The sequence below is a fragment of the Sarcophilus harrisii genome, chromosome 6 (assembly GCF_902635505.1).
Source record: "Sarcophilus harrisii chromosome 6, mSarHar1.11, whole genome shotgun sequence".
In the NCBI taxonomy this organism is placed as follows: domain Eukaryota; kingdom Metazoa; phylum Chordata; class Mammalia; order Dasyuromorphia; family Dasyuridae; genus Sarcophilus; species Sarcophilus harrisii.
The window spans coordinates 195,732,909-195,752,370 of record NC_045431.1 but is presented as its reverse complement, the minus strand read 5'-3'; the positions used below and the strand labels follow the sequence as shown (position 1 = coordinate 195,752,370).

The window sequence follows — 19,462 nt, the reverse complement described above, 5'->3', positions numbered from 1 at the left end:
TTTTTAGAGTTTCCATGGCAGATCATACTAGTTTATGATGCTGGCCAAATTAAAAAAAAAAACTTAAAAAAAAATCCTGAACAAACATAGAGCAAGAAAAAATAATGAAGCCACCTGAGAACTTAGAGAACTTCTCAGACAAATAATTGGTGTGTTTGTAATATTCTCAGTCCTAGTGGATTTCAAAAGGCACTTTAATGATTTTGGGTAAATTTGGGTCTAAGGTGCTCAAGGGGTTATGTCCCAAATGTTATGAAACTTCCATAAATATTGCATACTATACAAAGACAATAACTGCACCATAAAACAATTTTCTACTTGCCTTAATGAGTATCACTGCTTTTCTTGGTTTTACTATAAAAATTCTTAGATTTGATAATTAATTTGTGCTCACTTCATGGAAGCCTATTTGTCTCAACATACGAAACTTTCTATTGATTAATGAAGCTCTCTTTTTGTGTCTCTGTTTCTATCTCTTTATGTCTATCTCTGTGCCTCTGTGTCTCTCTCTCAATAAGTTGGATTAATTCCTGATTTTGTTTTCATATTTCTGAATACCCTGCAAAATGTTAAATATTTAGAAATGAGGTATATCCATTCAAGATTTTTTTTTCATGAGGCAGTTGGGGTTAAGGTGATTTGCCTTGGGTCACAGAGCTAGGAAGTGTTAAGTGTCTGAGGACAGATTTGAACTCAGGTCCTCCTGACTTCAGGTCTGGTGTTCTAATCACTGTGCTATCTAGCTGCCCAGATCCAAAATTTTTATAGCATGTTATTAAATAAAATTCTGTTTCCCAGAGGTCATATCATATATCTTGAAACATTACTATAAACAGCAAGTACATAATCATATGTGGCAGGTAAGGAAAAGCTAAGTAAATTTCTTGTGTGCTTATAAGTACATTTATTTCACTTATTACTTTCCTCCCACTTCTCAAATTGAGGCTTTGAGAGGAGCAATTTCACCATCTTATTTGTTCCTTGATATACTGGAAAGAGAATTGAACTTGCTTCAGGACAACTAAGTTTGAAAACTACATCTGAGTCTCACTTGCTTTGACTGTGATTGTGGGTAAGTAACTACACGTCTATGACCTTTACTTGTCACATTTTTAAAATTTAGCATAACAATATTTTCTAAAAATTGTGGCAGAAAAGAAAATTATGAAATAAAATTGTCATATTTCTTTATTTATATTCCTATTGTGTGATTATTTTGATTATTTCATCAAAATAAATGAGGGTTTCAAAAGTAGCATTGTTTTCTTGCATTCAACTGATATTTTGAGGGGTGCACACTATGCAGGGTGTCCTGTCCTAAAAACTTAATGAAAAAAACTAAAATGCCAAACAGCCCTTTATCTCAGAGAGTTATATTCTTTTGGATGTAAAAGATAGATAAATAAACACAAGATAATTTAGGGAAGGACAGAAAGTAGGCTTTTAGTACCTTCAGCTGCATTATCTGAGACACAAAGGAAGTTTGAAATTCTAAGAAGCAGAGATTAAGTAGGGCATTTCAAGCATGGTGCATGACCTGTGTAGGGGGATAGAAATGAAAGTTGAATTCTGGGTTTGGGGAATGAGCAGGGGTGTTGTGAAGCAATATAGATATGCTTGAGAGTAAAGTGAAATAAATCTGAAGAGGGAGACTGGATTCATATAGCATAGGAATATAAATACCAAGGTGAGGAATTATTACTTTTTCCATAAGTAACTCAGAAATTTGGTCATTCATGTGTTTTAGGAAGATCTTTTTTGTAGGCTTTAGAGTTGAGAGGAAAAAGAGATTGGATTTTTAATTGAGAGGCTTTTGCAATGCTTCAAGAGAGAAGAAATGCAAACCTGAGTTGGGGTGGCTGTTTGTGTGGATGTAAGAGATGTGGTAAATGTTGTTTATCTAGAAGTGGCAAGTTTCACAACTGACTAGTGGGGAAGGGAAGATAAAGAAAAGAGTGGAAATTAATTCTGTCACTGCAAATCAGGCTACATTGAAGAATGATGGAATCCGGTACAGAAAGAAGGAATTATGGAGATAAGTTTTTTAAAATTGATGATTAAAGATAAGTTCTTTTTGGAAAATATTGAGTTTGAAATGCCTTATGACATCTTGGTACAAATGTTCAACTATTTGTAGTGTGTAGATGGGAATTCACAAGTAGATACATTTCATCTGAATTGAGAAGTTAATGGCAATGGAAACTAATGAGCTCATTGAAAAGGCAAAGAAAAGAGGGGAAGGCCTAGGACAGAGACAAAGGAACATACAGGATTAGGAGACTGCATAGTCATCAAGACCTGGCAAAGAAACCTGAGAATAAAGATTTAGAAAGTTATAATAATACTAGTATCAGAATGCATTGAAAACACATGAGGAATTGATGGTTCTCCTTGTCATGTGCTAGGTAGAGACCAAGAAGAAATCATCCATCCAGTATTTGTTTTGCATCTACTATTTTCCAGCTACTTTTCTAGATACTAATGATAGAAATACAAAATCTTTTACAATCCCTACCTCCTAGAAATTTAAATGATGATTATGAAAATATTAGAATTTGCAAGATAAAAAAAATTGGTAACATTATAGAGAACATTGCCTGTGGAATACAGGGCCAGAAGCAAGGCTATCATGGATTAACATGTGAGTAAAGGGAGAGGAAGCAGACTAAAATAGATTAGATTTTTTTTCCTGAGAAGTTCTTGGAAAAGTGAAGATAAATAGAAAGAATATCAGGGTGAACTGAAAATTTTACAGATTTTACATATCTGAGCCCATTTTTAGGAATAAAAAGAAAGCCCACAGATTAAAAAAAATAAAAATTTAAGGGACATTTTTCAATGGGGAAAGCTTAGGGTTGAAATAGGAGTGATGGGATGAGAGGAACAATGAGAGGAATTGGGCCTGGACCAAAAAAGAACTATGTCTTTTTCAGAGAGTGTTGCAAAGATAATCATGGATGGGACTGAAAAGTTTTGAATGATAGAAGAGAAAAAAAAAAAGGCAGCACAGGGAAAATCTTTCTTTTGTCAGAAAAGTAATGTACAAAGTGATTTTTTAAAAAGAACTGTTGGAAGTCAAGGTGGCAGTGTTGACAAATTGACTTAGCACTAATAATTTTAATTTTTTATTATGGTCATACAGAAAGAGTTAGACAGTAGAACCATGTATGAGCATTATTATCAAGTTCTTCTTCAGCAGAACAGTATCTCATATTTTTTATTCTTTCTTATTAGATAGAGAAGAAAAAACAAATTTAGAATTGGGAGTAATAAGAACATTTCTGGGAAAAGTAATATTTAAGATAATTTCTTTTGTTTCAGACTCAACAGGCATCGATAAATGCTTGATCTCTAAAAGATACATAACATGTATATAAATAAAGTTATACTTCTCTTTTAACTTTTTTGTATTTTGAAAATGTTTTTTCTCTCCCATGTCTATCATTATTGATTTCTGTAATTATATATCCTCACTGTGTTTGCCCCCTCCTTGTAAATGATATGTATCATTGAGGAATAGAGATAAATAATTCAGTCTTATCAGAATATGTTTGTGTCATTCTGTACCTCTACTCTGTTATGTTTGTAACTGAACAAAGAAGTAAATTGAAACTACTGTCTGAATAAGATGGCATTTATTAACAGAGACAAGGTGCTTGTCAATAAATTGATCAATGGTTTGTTTCCATTAACATCAAATTTCCTGAGTACCAGGACAGATTCTCTGTTGTATATATTGGGGCATATAGAAAAAGAAAATAGGATAGATGACATGATGAGAGGCAATATAACTGGTTAGAGTTATATGATTTGCTGGTAGTTTGGTAAGTAGGGCTAGCAATGTCTCCTCTTATTCTCTCATGAAAATAAGAAATGCTCATTATTTGAATACAGGTGCCAGATAGTGCCCAAGAGCTTTTGATAGGATAGCAGACATCCTTGAGAAATAACTTGATAATGTAGAGCTCTCATGTCCATTCCCTTGCTTTCCCACATATTTCCCAAGGCAGGTAAGTTGTGTGAGCAAGGCTATATCAGTGATGTACAGGATAGTGGAATTTCTAAAATTTCTAAAATTAACCCATTATAGGCCCACTGAATTCTGAAAATTTTTCAAAGAAAATTGACTTAAGTAATTCCAGGATAAAAGCAGGTATAGGACAAAATTAATCAATTTTTAATAGATCAATACATAAATAGTATAGGATTGATCTTAATCTTTTTAAGTCCATCATCTCTATTCCAAGTAGTGGAATGTAATTATTTCCTTCTTGGGAATTTCAGAACTGATTGGTTATTATTTTGATACAAGTTCTGAGGTCTTTTAAATTTGTTTTCCCTATCATGATTAATGTGTTCATCACATTAGTTGTTCCACTAACTTTGCTCTGCATCAGTTAATAAAACTTTTCTTGTATTACTCCAAAGCAGTCATACCCATCACTTCTTATCGCACAATTATTTGATACTACTTTCCTTTATCAGAGTTTGCTTGGCTGCTCTGCAATGATTACAGCAGAGAGCAAGTGCTTCCCATTGTTTTCAGCTAGAATCAGTTAAATTCCCATAGGAAATTTTTCATAATCTTTCAGGCTACCAATATCTAGAGGAATGAAAGCATTCCAACCCCCCAATAATGTCAAGTAAGAGCAAAGTAAAATGAGAAGGCTTAAAATCTAGATTCCTTTTCTTTTGTGATTTTAGAGCATAAGTATTGAAAACCAGAACTTTTCCCATCATCAGTTATCATGTGGTTTACAACATATTCAGATATAGAAGGTGATAGTTTGAGAAGTCAGGAATCACAAAGCAGACTCCTTGGAAGAGATTAACAATGGTGATTAGGTTGGCAGAATGGCATTTATACATTCGAATATATGCTCTGCAGATAGATAAGAAAGTTTCCTATGATAGGAACTCAACTATTCTTTTCACTCTTCTGTAATTTTTACACTGTCAAAATGAAAAAGATGGCAAATGAAAATACCGTTTGTTCATGGGGAAGAATTGGGAGGAAACCAATTTGTTCATCTCTGCTTTATTTATTAACAGCCTGCTATGATGTATAGGATCAAAATATGGGAGGAAAATAGGAGTGGCACATAGGGTCAGGGAATATTTCCTGAATTCAATTGTTATTTCTACATCTTAGTTCTTTATTCTGTTTTAAAACCTCCTTTCTTCTGTCTTATAGATACTCTTTCCAAGAGATGTCTGGCAACAACTGCACTGCTGTGACTGATTTCATTCTTTTAGGGCTAACAGATGAGCCAATGCTTTGTGTTATCCTCTTTGTGATATTTCTGGGTGTCTATACCGTCACTTTACTTGGAAACCTTAGTATAATCGTATTGATCAGAAAGAGCTCCCAACTTCACACGCCAATGTATCTTTTCCTTAGTCACTTGGCTTTTGTGGACTCTGCATATTCCTCATCTGTCACACCTGTTATGCTCAAGAGCTTCCTTGTGGAAAAAACCATAATTCCTCTGGAAGGCTGTGTGGCCCAGCTGTTTTGTGCAGCCATCTTTGGGACAGCTGAATATTTCCTGCTTGCTGTAATGGCGTATGATCGATATATGGCCATTTGTAACCCCCTACTCTACTCCACCAATATGTCTTCTAAAGTATGCACTCTATTACTAATCTCATCCTACCTGAGTAGTTGTGTAAATGCTAGCATGTTTATTGGTTGCGTATTGATTAGGTCTTTCTGTGGACCCAATAAGATTAATCACTTTTTCTGTGATTATTCACCACTTTTGAAGCTTTCCTACTCCCAAAATAATCTCGGTGAAATTATTCCTTCTGCTTATGCTGGGTCAATAATAACGATCACAGTACTAGTTATCATAATCTCTTATGTATACATCCTCTTTTCTGTCCTGAAGATAAAATCCTCTGAAGGGAGATCCAAAGCTTTCTCAACTTGTACCTCCCACCTTACAGCAGTGACTCTCTACTATTCGACCACTGCATTCATTTATGTGATGCCTAAGTCAAGCTACTCAGAGGATGAGAATAAAGGGGTGTCTGTTTTCTACATTGTATTGATCCCCATGTTGAACCCCCTTATCTACAGCCTGAGAAACAATGAAGTAAAAGGGGCCCTGAGAAAACTGATAAATAGGAAACATCTTTTTTAAGGAATTCAACTCAATTCAAGAAGTATTTAGTATATACTTATTTCAGAAAATAAAATAACTTTGGGGAATATGGGGAAAAAATAAAACTTTCTTTGTCCATGATAATTAATATTTCTTGCTATAATTGTTAGGATAAAATAATGATCATAATTGTTCTTTAGAAAAGGTCTATTTTTATTTAGATGGGTAAAAGTTGTGTATTTAAATGTTGATTGGAAAGGTCTGATAACACATGTAATGTTCTACAAATGTGAACCTCTGATTTTTGCAAAGGAAGAGGGAGACATGCTCTTCCTTGAGACCAAAATTTTCTTTTGGAATCTAACAATACGCATTTTCTATTTTTTATCGAGGTTGCTTTTTACATTTACATGTTTATAGTCATTGTGTATGTTACCTTATTGGCTTTACTGTTATTACTCTTTATCAGATCATGTAAATTTTTCCTTTGTTTCTGTATAAATCATATTTGTTGTGGTTGTTGGCTTTCCCCCCCTACATCATGATAATATTTCATTTTCTTTATGCATCACCATTTGTTTAGCTCTTACTCAAACATGAGACATCTGCTTTGTTCCCAGTTTTTGTCACCAGAAAATTGGTGCCTTAAATAGTTTGATAAATAGTATGGAAGGACTTGTCTTATATTACTGACCAGATTCCTGGCATAATATGCTGGGAAAATGTATTCGTTTTTCCTCTTGTGTGATAGTTCTTCCTTCATGTGATATTGGGAGGGTGAGATATTCGAAGAAATTTAGTTCGTGAAAAGCAAATTGTACCAATAAAGAATCATTTTAAAAATCTCCACAATTTAGCCTTGTCCTACTTTTCCAGTCTTATGCTTTCTTCCCCTCTGTGCAGGATACAATTTAGCTACAGTGTACTTCTATGTGTTTCCCCACATATGACACTCCATCTTCTCTGTCTCTATGTTGGCTACCTCACTGGCCTGAAATCTTTTGCTTGTCCATGTCTGCCACTTGGTTTCTCTGGTTTTCCTGAGGACAGTTTGCATTTTACTTTCTGCAAAATGTGTTTCCTTTATAAGTTTACAGTGGCTTCCTCGAGATTATCGTTCACCTGCTCTGCCTATAATCTGTATATTCCTGGCTATTTATATATCATCTCACCCAATAGAATGTGAGCTCCTGGAAGACTGGGGCTGTTTTTTGCTTTTCTTTGTATTCCAAGGTTATGACATAGAGCTGGCATGTTAAGTAAACCTTTAAAATCTTTGTTGATTTGCTTTGGTTTTTTTTAAAGTCTACCCTGCTCTTCCTTGTATCTTATAGCACAATAGTATTCCATGACAATCATATACCACACCTTATTCAGCCATTCCATAATCGATGGGCATGCTTTCAAATTCCAAATTTTTGCTGCCACAAAAAAATACCCCAAACTTCTGTAAACATTTTTGTACATATAAGTCTTGATCTTTGATTTGGAATACAGACTTAGTAGTTGTATATCAGGGTCAAAGGATATGCAAAGGTGATAGCTCTTTGGAAAGAGCTCCATATTGCTACCCAGAATAGTTAGATACATTCACATCTCCATCAACAGTGTAGTTTTCCAACACAACCTTCCAGCATTTATCATTTTTCTTTTCTTCAAATTAGCCAATCTGACAGGTTTGAGGTAGTATCTCAGAATTGTATTTAATTTGCATTTTTCTAGTCAAGTGATTCTCATGTGACTACATGGTTTTTATTTCATCCTCTGAAAACAGACTGTTCATATCCTTTGAACTTTTATCATTTGGGGAATGTGTTGTAGTCTTACAAATTTGACTCAGTTCCCCAAATATTTGAGAAATGAGGCTTTTATGAGTGACAACGACTGTAAAAATTATCTTATCCCACCCTGGTTTCTGCTTTCCTTCTAATTTTGTCTGTTTTTTTCCTTCAAAAATCTTTGAATTTAATGTGATGAAAACTAACCATATTACATCCCATAATGTTTTTTTCTCTTTCATTTGGTCATAAATCTTTCTTCTCCATAGATCTCATAGGTAAACTATTCAATGTTCTTCTAATTTGCTTATGATATTATTTTTTATGTCTAAATCCTGTCTCCATTTTCACTTTACCTCAGTATGTGATTTGAAATTTTGGTTGGTATAGTTTCTGTCAAATTGCTTTTCACTTTTCCCTGCTTATTCTGCCAACTATTAAGTTCTTGTCCCCAGAATGTAGGATCTTTGGATGTTTTGAACTCTAGATTTACTGCTTTGTCTTGTGAATCTAATCTATGCCACTGATTCACCATTCTGTCTCTTCACCAATAGGTCTTTTTTTTTTTTTTTTGGATGACTATTGCTTCATAATATAATGTAATACTTGTTACAGAAAAATCACCTTCCTTCGCATTTTTCATTAATTTCCTTGATATTCTTGACACTTTGTTCATCCAGATGAATTTCATTATTACTTCTCTAGATCAACAAAATAATTTTAGCAACTTGATTGGTATGGTAATGAATAAGTAAATGAATTTAGATAGCATTATCATTTTATTTGGTTGCTTTGACCTGTCCACAAGCAATAAATATTTTCCCAGTTGTTTAGATTTGAGTTTATTTGTGTGAAAAGTGTTTTTTAATTGTTTTGATAGAGTTTCTGGGCCCATCTTGGCTGGTAGAATCCAAAATATTTCTTATTGTTTACAGGTATTTTAAATGGAATTTCAGTCTCATTGAATTGCTATGTAACATTTTGATAGAATATAGTAGGGTAAATTGCTTTATAAAAATTGTTTCAAGCCTTAACTTACTTTCTCCAGGGAGCCATATGGTATAAAAAAGAGTGTGTATGTCCTCCAGGGAATAGTAAGTACAGAATCTTGGTTCTTCTGTGCTTGCTATAACTGCCAAGTAAACACCCTTTTGTAAAGTCTCATTGATATTAATAGGACAAATGGAACTGGGGCAATAATTACTTTCAGTTAATAACAGAGGTATACAAAGTAATGGGGACTTAAGCCCACTGAATTACATTAGATAAATAATATGCAGTAAGTAATCATTAGTAATCAAGTGTTTGAAAAAAACCCCAAATCCAAGTTTTTGGAATGAGAAATAATTATTTGACTAAAATTGATAGGAAAACGTAAAAGCAATTTGTCAGAAACTAGATATAGATCAATATCTCAACACTGTCTATGAGATAAGGTCAAAATAGGTACATGATTTTAGACATGAATTGTGCTGTCATATGCAAATTAAGGGGGACATGGAATGGGTTTGGTCTCAGATATATGGAAAAGGGAAGAATTCATGACAAACAAGATGTAAAGAGCATTATAGGATTTCCTTGCCTTCAGCTGCCCCATGGAAAATTTTTGCATCATATATTATACATGCTCTTATATTCTACTGGAATTTTATCAGGAGCCTTGAAAAGATTGTCAATATTGTCTTTGCATTTGCATAATTGTCCTCACTATGAACAGTACTTTTCTTCCAGGATCTGTGATTTCTACTAAGCTGAGTTTCCTCTGTCAGCTTAAGTCTTCTATATTTGTAAGAAGTAGAGTGTAATGGGCTGAGGCTTGAGTTGATGCACTGAGGTCCGAAGCACATGAGGCTAAATAGTAATTGGACTATATTAATATATGTGCTTGGAGAAAGAATGGCTCCCGCCCACTCTCTGTGCAAGTCCTGATGTGTTGTATAGGAAATAATGATTTTGATGGGTGGAAGCAGAGGTGCAGGAAGAGAGGCTGGGAGGAACAGCTGGCTGGGTTCTGTTCTGGTGGCTGCTGGTCTCGTGGCTTCTGGTCTGGCTAGCTTCTTGACTCAGTTGCACACATTGCTATTACCAATTCCCTTCTACCTCCAATCTTTCTTCAGCTCTACTGAGAATAAAGATTGAATATTTTCCCTAACCTGAATTCCTAACTCTGGCTGATTTTAAGATACGTGGTCATCACAGTAGAGTATTATGGCTTGACCAAAATGAATCTGGTGAGGTGATGAAGATCAATTTTTATACTTTGTTCACATTGTCACAACCAATAACAAAATATATTTATATAAAATTGGGAAGATACAGTGCTCCATTTTGGAGAGATTTCTTCCTGACATGTCATGGAAATGTCTTGAAGAAATTTAGATCAAGTAGAGACATTCTTTAACTATTTTATGTAAATGGTAAAGAGGGAACTCTTTGATTTGTTATTAGAAGTGGGGTGAATTTTAAAAGGGTCTATGTTCATTCTCTTAACTCTGGCATTATTTGGATTTACTGACATTGTAAATAGAGGTTTCGCTGGCTCCTGAAGCCCTATAGGTGAGAGATATATATGTCAGATCATCTCTTCCCCAGAGTTAGCATAAAAGCTAGAGTACATAGCCCATCCTTGTGAGTTTAAGAAAGTCAAAGGAGTGAACCATGTGAAGGTCTAATGGTGAATCTCATAACAGGTATGAACCAGTGAATCTAGCATCTGAGTTCTAAGGAAGGACCTTCAAGACTTCATCATTTGGATATGAACATGATAGGGAAGATTGCCATGTATAAATTATGTAAGACCTTAGTCTACTTTCCCTAGTGACCAAGGATATACAGTATGTTTCTCCTCCAGGGATTAGGGAGTGAGGAATATTATTATTTCTGTGCTTGTTATATCTTCCAAATAAACATCTTTTTATAAAATTTCATTGAAATTAGCTGGATAAATAGGATTGGGACAGTAATCACTATCACTAACAGTGGAAGAACACAAAGCAATGAAGGCTCAAACCCACAGATTTACATTAAAATATCACCATAATCACTAGGCTGGATCTTAGAAGAATGAATGGAAATTATAGCTGGGATAGATATGGAACACTAAAGCCAAAGCATGCCTATGTATAAATTGTGGCAACTATTATTAATCCAAATGTAATGGGATTCTTGTCCAGTGATCAACAAGTGGATACAATTCTGGAAAACAGATGAATCCTCTCATGTACTTTTCCTAAAAATTAATGCAGAACATGAAAGTAAGTTAGAGTTAAATGGGAACATAGTTTTGAAGTTGTTTTTGGAGAAACAAAGAAGGGGTTTAGTGTAACAGATATTATCTTATGCCCAAAGGTAAAGAGATATTTGTGAGACTTTTTTCCATTTTATATTTAGATCCTTTAAAAAAAAAACAAAATGGCAAAGGGGAATGGTAGGAAGGAGGATAGGAGAGGGATTGGGTTAGGTAATAGGAGAGCAAAATTGCAGGTAGAAATAAAATAAAGGACTCAAGAAGTGTAGGAAATAAGTCATACAAACACAATAACAAAGATGAAGAGTAAAACTTATTGGGTAAAAAAAAGCAGGGGTAGTAATTATGATCTTGGACAAAGCTAAAGCAAAAACACATTTAAACAAAAGAGAAAAATACAAAAACCACACTATATATGAGACATTAATTAATATTGTTTTAGACTAATTAAAATAGGTGAAATATTGCTGTAAAGTTGGAAATGATGAGTTTCTGGATGTAGAAAAGTATGAAAAGATTTGGACTTGTGAAGGAAGGACTTATCTACCTTTAGAGAAACAAGGGACAAACAAGAAGACTGTCTTATATAGATGTATATGAATGTACATGTACATGTGCATGATTATACATATCTATTTATGTGTGTGTATATATAAATATATCTGTCTTAAGTTGAAGACTTCTTGGGGACAGAGAAGGGGAGGAAGGGAGAAAATGAATAAAGTAACAAGTGCATAGCAGAGAAAAAAAATCTGCAAGGAAACAAAGAAGAGATAAAGAGCTCTGAACACACTGTATAGGAGTTATTATATGTACTGTCTTTAAATGGAAATTTATTGAAATGGAAATATATTGTTTCATATTTTGAATCATTTCTTATGTTCTGCTATGGACGTGGAAATTGTTTTTTTTTGTATTAAAGTTTTAAATAAATAAATTTTTAAAAAATTGCCTCCATGAAACCATGAATCACCAAGAAGATTTTTGTATCTAATGTGTTACATCTTTTAGACCAAAATCATCATTTATGTATTTCAAAGTATAGCAGAAAGAGAATAAAGGAGAAATTCTGTGTAAAATAACTGCAGACAATATTAAACATTTGAAAGTCTAGCAGACAAGACAAACCCTGCCATTCTATTAATAAAATTCTCAAACCCTTTTTATACCAATTAAGTTATATCTAAATAATGGAGAGATATTAATTAGTCTGAGTCAATCTAGTAAAAATACCAACTAACCTAAATAAATTTACTTATTCAATGCCATATGAATAAAATGACCAAAGAATTATTTTATAGAACTAGAAAAAATAAGGACAAAATTAACCTGGAAGAATAAAAGGTCAAAAATATTGAGAGAACCTCTAAAAAATGTGAATAAAAGTAACTTAACAGTACTGCATCTCAAACTGTATTACAGAGTGATAATCATCCAAATATTATGTTCTCACCTTAGAAATAGAGTGGTGGATCGAAATTGATTAGGTAAAGAATACAAGTAATAAAAGATCAAATTATTGTACTGTTTAATAATGTCAAAGATCCAAGCTTTGGTAAGAAAAAAAAATCACCATTTAAAAAAATTGATGGGAAAACTGGAAAAGTACTTTGACAGAAACTTGATGTAGGCCATCATCTCAACTGATATCAAATTGGATACATAATGGGTACACAATTTAAATATTGCCTGGGAAATCATTCTCCCTAGGAATGGTACCTTTGTTCTAGTTTCTATTTTGTCTACTATGCCGAGTTTCACAGTTAGTCTTTCAGCTTTAGTTTGTGATATGTGATCACTATTGGTTATGGCCTGACCAAAATGAATCTGGGGAGGTGAACCCATTTTCATACGTAGTGAACATTGTAACATCACAATTGCCACATGTTGATCCCACAACATTTTTAGAGTTTCCATGGCAAATCAAACTAGTTTATGATGCTGGTGAAATTAAAAAAAAACAAACTTAAAAGAAAATCCTGAACAAACATAGAGCAAGAAAAAATAATGAAGCCACCTGAGACACTTCTCAGACAAATCATTGGTGGGTTAATAATCATAATCCCAGTGGATTTTAAAAGACACTTTAATGATTTTGGCTACATTTGGGTCTAAGGTACTCAAGGGGTTACATCCCAAATGTTATGAAACCTACATAAATATTGCATACTATACAAAGACAATAACTTCACCATAAAACAATTTTCTACTTGCCTTAATGAGTATCACTGCGTTTCTTGGTTTTACTAAAAAAAATTCTTAGATTTGATAATTGATTTGTGCTCACTTCATGGAAGCCTATTTGTCTCAACATACCAAACTTTCCATTGATTTCAATGTGGTTTGGATCTTTAATGAATCTCTCTCTTTGTGTCTCTATTTCTCTTTCTTTCTCTCTGTCTCTGGGCCTCTGTCAATGAGTTAGATTAATTTCTGATTTTGTCTTCATATTTCTGAATACCCTGCAAAATGTTAAATATTTAGAAATGAGGTAAATCCATTTAGGATTTTATTTTTTTTGTTGAGGCAATTGGGGTTAAGTGACTTGCCTAGGGACACATTTGAACTCAGGTCCTCCTGACTTCAGGTCTAGTATTCTAATCACTGTGCTATCTAGCTGCCCCCATCCCAAATTTTTATAGCATGTTATCAAATAAAATTTTGATCTCCCATAGGTCATATCATATACCTTTAAACATTACTAAAAACAGTAAGTATATAATCATATGTGGCAGGTAAGGAAAAGCTAGGTAAATTTTTTGTGTGCTTCTAAGCACATTTATTTCATTTATTTCTTTCCTCCCACTTATCAAATTGAGGCTTTGAGAGGAGCAATTTCACCATCTTATTTGTTGCTTGATATACTGGAAAAAGAATTGAACTTGACTTCAGGACAACTAAGTTTGAATCCTACATCTGAGTCTCACTTGCTCTGACTGTGACTGTGGGTAAGTAACTGCACATCTATGACCTTTACTTATCACATTTTTTAAAAATTAGCATAACAATATCTTCCAAAAATTGTGGGGGGAAAGAAAATTATGAAATAAAAATTGTCATATTTCTTTATTTATATTCCCATTGTGTTATTATTTTGATTATTTCATCAAAATAAATAAGGGTTTCAAAAGTAGCATTTTTTTTCTTGCATTCAACTGATATTTTGAGGGGTGTACACTATGCAGGGTGTCCTGTCCTAAAAACTGGGAACTGTCCTAAAATGCCAAACAGCCCTTTATCTCAGGGAGTTATATTCTTTTGGATGTAAAGGATAGATAAATAAGCACAAGATAATTTAGGGAGGGACAGAAAGTAAGCTTTCTGTATGTTCAGTTGCATTATCTGAGACACAAAGGAAGACTGAAATTCTAAGAAGCAGAGATTAAGTTGGGCATTTCAAGGATGGTGAATGTCCTGTGCACGGGGATAGAAATGAAAGTTGAATTCTGGGTCTGGGGAATGAGCAGGGCTGTTGGGCTAGAGTATAGACATGCTTGAGAGTAAAGTGAAATAAATCTGAAGAGGGAGACTGGATTCATATAGCATAGGAATATAAATGCCAAGCTGAGGAATTATTACTTTATCCATAAGTAACTCAGAAATTTAACTCAGAAATTTGGTCACTCATGTGTTTTAGGAAGATCTTTTTTGTAGGTTTTAGAGTTGAGAGGAAATAGATATTGGACTTTTAATTGAGAGACTTTTGCAATACTTCAAGTGAGAGGAAATGCAAACCTGAGTTGGGGTGGGGGTGGCTGTTTGTGTGGACATAAGAAGAAGATGTGATAAATGTGGATCTAGAAGTGGCAAGTTTCATAACTGACTGCTTGGGGAAGGGAAGATAAAGAAAAGAGTAGAAATTAATTTTATCATTGCAAATCAGGCTACACTGAAGAATGATGGAATCCTGTACAGAAAGAAGGAATTATGAAGATAAGTTTTTTAAAATTGATGATTAAGGATAAGATAAGTTTTTTTTTTTTGGAAAATATTGAGTTTGAAATGTCTTTATGACATCTCGGTACAAATATTCAACTATTTGTAGTGTGTAGATGGGAATTCGAATTAGATACATTTCATCTGAATTGAGAAGTTAATGGCAATGGAAACTAATGAGCTCATTGAAAAGGCAAAGAAAAGAGGGGAGGGCATAGGACAGAGACAAAGGAACATATAGGATTAGGAGACTGCATAGTCATCAAGACCTGGCAAAGAAACCTGAGAATAAAGATTCAGAAAGATATAATAACACTAGTATCAGAATGCATTGAAAACACATGAGGAATTGATGGTTCTCCTTACCATGTGCTAGGTAGAGACCAAGAAGAAATCATCCATCCAGTATTTGTTTTGCATCTACTATTTTCCAGCAACTTCTCTAGATGCTAATGATAGAAATACAAAATCTTTTACAATCCCTACCTCCTAGAAATTTAAATGATGATTATGAAAATATTAGAATTTGCAAGATTAAAAAAAATTAGTAACATTGTTAGAGAATATTTCCTGTGGAATATGGGGCCAGAAACAAGGCTATAATGGATTAACACATGAGAAAGGGAAAAGGAAGTAGACTAAAATAGATTAGATTTTTTTCCTGAGAGGTTCTTGGAAAAGTGAAGATAAATAGAAAGAATATCAGGGTGAATTGAAAATTTTACAGATTTTACTGATCTGAGCCTATTTTTAGGAAGAAGAGGAAAGTCCACAGATTAAAAAAAATAAAAATTTAAGGGACTTTTTCAAAGGGGAAAGCTTAGGGTTGAAATAGGAGTGATGGGATGAAGGGAACAATGAGAGGAATTGGGCCTGGACCAAAAAAGAACTATGTCTTTTTCAGAGATTGTTGCAAAGACAATTGTGGATGGGATTGAAAAGTTCTGAATGATTAAAGAGAAAAAAGGGGCAGCACAGGGAAAATCTTTCTTTTGTCAGAAAAGTAATGTACAAAGTGATTTTTAAAAAGGAACATTGGAAGTCAAGTTGGACGTGTTGAAAATTTCACTTAGCACTAGTAATTTTAAATTTTTTATTGTGGTCAGACAGAAAGTTAGACAATATGAGCGTTATTATCAAGTTCTTCTTCAGCTCATTATTTTCTATTTCTTATTAGACAGAGAAGAAAAAAATGAGTTTAGAATTGGAAGTAATAACATTTTAGGGAAAAAGTAATATTTAAGATAATTTCTTTTGTTTCAGACTCAACAGGTATCAATAAATGCTTGATCCCTAAAAGATACACAACATGTATACAAATAAAATTATACTTCTCTTTGGACTTTTTTGCATTTTGAAAATGTTTTTTCTCTCCCATGTCTATCATTATTCATTTCTGTAATTATATATCCTCACTGTGTTTGCCCTCCTTGTAAATGATATATATCATTGAGGAATAGAGATAAATAGTTCAGTCTTATCAGAATATGTTTGCGTCATTCTTTACCTCTACTCTGTTATGTTTGAAATTGAACAAAGAGGTAAATTGAGACTACTCTCTGAATAAGATGGCATTTATTAACAGAGACAAGGTGCCTCTCAATAAATTGATCAATAGTTTAATTCCATTAACATCAACTCCCTGAGTATCAGGACAGATCCTCTGTTGTGTATTTTGGGGCATATAGAAAAAGAAAATAGGATAGATGACATGATGAGAGGCAATATAACTGGTTAGAGTTATATGATTTGCTGGAAGTTTGGTAAGTAGGGCTAGCAATTCTCCTCTTATTCTCTCATGAAAATAATAAATGCTCATTATTGGAGTACAGGTGTCAGATAGTGCCCAAGAACTTTTGATAGGATAGCAGACATCCTTGAGAAATAACTTGATAATGTAGAGCTCTCAAGTCCATTCCCTTGCTTTCCCACATATTTCCCAAAGCAGGTAAGTTGTGTGAGTAAGGATATATCAATGATTTACAGGATAGCTAAATTTCTAGAATTTCTAAGATTAACCCATTATAGGTCCACTGAATTCTGAAATGTTTTCAAAGAAAATTGACAAGTAATTCCAGGATAAAAACAGGTACAGGACAAAACTAATCAACTTTAAATAGATCAATACATAAATAGTAAGATTGATCTTAATCTTTTTAAGTCCATCATCTCTATTCCAAGTAGTGGAATGTAATTATTTCCTTCTTGGGAATTTGAGAACTTGTTATTCTTTTGATACAAGTTCTGAGGTCTTTTAAATTTGTTTGCCCTATCATGATTAATGTGTTCATCACATTAATTGTTCCATTGGGTTTGCTTTGCATCAGTTAATAAAACTTTTCTAGTGTTACTCCAAAGCAGTCATACTCATTATTTCTTATTGCACAATTATTTGACACTACTTTCTTTTACCAGAGTTTGCTTGGCTGTTTTGCAATGATTACAGCAGAGAACAAGTGCTTTCCATTGTTTTTTACCTAAAATTAGTTAAATTCCCATAAAAAATTTCCCATAGTCCTTCAGGCTACCAATATCTAGACAAATGAAAGCATTCCCTCCTTCCCTCCCCGCTCCCCCACACCCCCCCGTAATGTCAAGTAAGAGCAAAGTAAAACGAGAAGACTTAAAAACTAGGTTCCTTTTCTTTTGTGATTTTACAGCATAATTATTGAAAACCAGAACTTTCCCCATCATCAGTTATCATGTGGTATATAACATGTTCAGATGTAGAAGGTGGTAGTTTGAGAATTCAGGAATCACAAAGCAGACTCTTTCTTTGGAAGGGATTAACAATGGTGGGTAGGTTGGCAGAATGGCATTTATATATTCCTATATATCCTCTGCAGATAGTTAAGTTTCCTATGATGGGAATTCAACTATTCTTTTCACTTCTCTGTAATTTTTACACCATCGCAATGAAAAAGATGGCAAATCAGAATACTATTTGTTCATGGGGAAGAATTGGGAGGAAAAGAATTTATTTACCTCTGCTTTACTTACTGACACCCTGCCATGGTGCATAATAGGATTAACGTATGGGAGGAAAATAGGAGTGCACATATTGGAGTCAGTAAATATTTCCTGAATTCAATCATCATTTCTACATCTTAGTTCTTTATTCTAGTTTAATCTCCTTTCTTCTGTCTTTTAGGTACTCTTTCTAACAGATGTCTGGCAACAACTGTACTGTTGTGACTGATTTCTATCTTTTGGGCTTAACAGATGAACCAATGCTTTGTGTCATCCTCTTTGTGATATTTCTGGGTGTCTATACCATCACTTTACTTGGAAACCTTAGTATAATCGTATTGATCAGAAAGAGCTCCCAACTTCACACGCCAATGTATCTTTTCCTTAGTCACTTGGCTTTTGTGGACTCTGCATATTCCTCATCTGTCACACCTGTTATGCTCAAGAGCTTCCTTGTGGAAAAAAACATAATCTCTCTGGAAGGCTGTATGGCCCAGATGTTTTGTGTAGCCACCTGTGGGACAGCTGAATGTTTCTTGCTGGCTGTAATGGCATATGATCGGTATATGGCTATTTGTAACCCCCTACTCTACTCCACCAATATGTCTCCTAAAGTATGCACTCTATTACTAATCTCATCCTACCTGATTAGTTGTGTAATTGCTGACATCTTTACTGGCTGCTTATTGATTAGGTCCTTCTGTGGACCCAATAAGATTAATCATTTTTTCTGTGATTATTCACCACTTTTGAAGCTTTCCTACTCCCAAAGTAATCTCACTGAAATTCTTCCTTCTGCCTCTGCTGGGTCAGTAATGATGATCACAGTACTAACAATCATAATCTCTTATGTATACATCCTTTTCTCCGTCCTAAAGATAAGTTCCACTGAGGGGAGAGCTAAAGCTTTCTCAACTTGCACTTCCCACCTCACAGCAGTGACTCTCTTTTATGGGACCACTACATTCATTTATGTGATGCCTAAGTCAAGCTACTCAGAAGATGAGAATAAAGTGGTGTCTGTTTTCTACATTGTATTGATCCCCATGTTGAACCCCCTGATCTACAGTCTGAGAAACAATGAAGTAAAAGGGGCCCTGAGAAAACTGATCAATAAGAAACCTCTTTTTTAACGAATTCAACTCAATACAAGAAGTATTTAGTATATACTATATTTCAGAAAGTAAAATAACTTTGGGGAATGTGAGGAAAAAATAAAACTTTCTTTGCCCATGATAATTAATATTTCTTGCTATAATTGTTAGGGTAAAATAATGATCATAATTGTTCTTTAGAAAAGGTTTATTTTTATTTAAATGGGTAAAAGTTGTCGATTTAAATATTGATTGGAAAGATCTGATAATACATGTAATGTTCCACAGAAATGAAATATGGCTTTTGCAAAGGAGCAGGGAGACATGCTC

General features: G+C 33.9%; 2 protein-coding genes across 2 annotated transcripts; both read left to right on the top strand.

The window, feature by feature from the left end:
- The first annotated feature begins 5,204 nt into the window (after window positions 1–5,204).
- Window positions 5,205–6,146, top strand: LOC100935252 (olfactory receptor 480-like). The gene has a single exon (XM_012552464.3). The coding sequence runs from the start codon at window positions 5,211–5,213 to the stop codon at window positions 6,144–6,146; it is 936 nt and encodes a 311-aa protein (XP_012407918.2). The 5' UTR covers window positions 5,205–5,210.
- Window positions 6,147–18,235: 12,089 nt separating this feature from the next.
- On the top strand, window positions 18,236–19,171 carry LOC100934995 (olfactory receptor 5P3-like). Its single transcript, XM_003773522.1, has one exon. It carries the CDS (start codon window positions 18,236–18,238, stop codon window positions 19,169–19,171), a length of 936 nt encoding a protein of 311 aa, XP_003773570.1.
- Window positions 19,172–19,462: the final 291 nt, after the last annotated feature.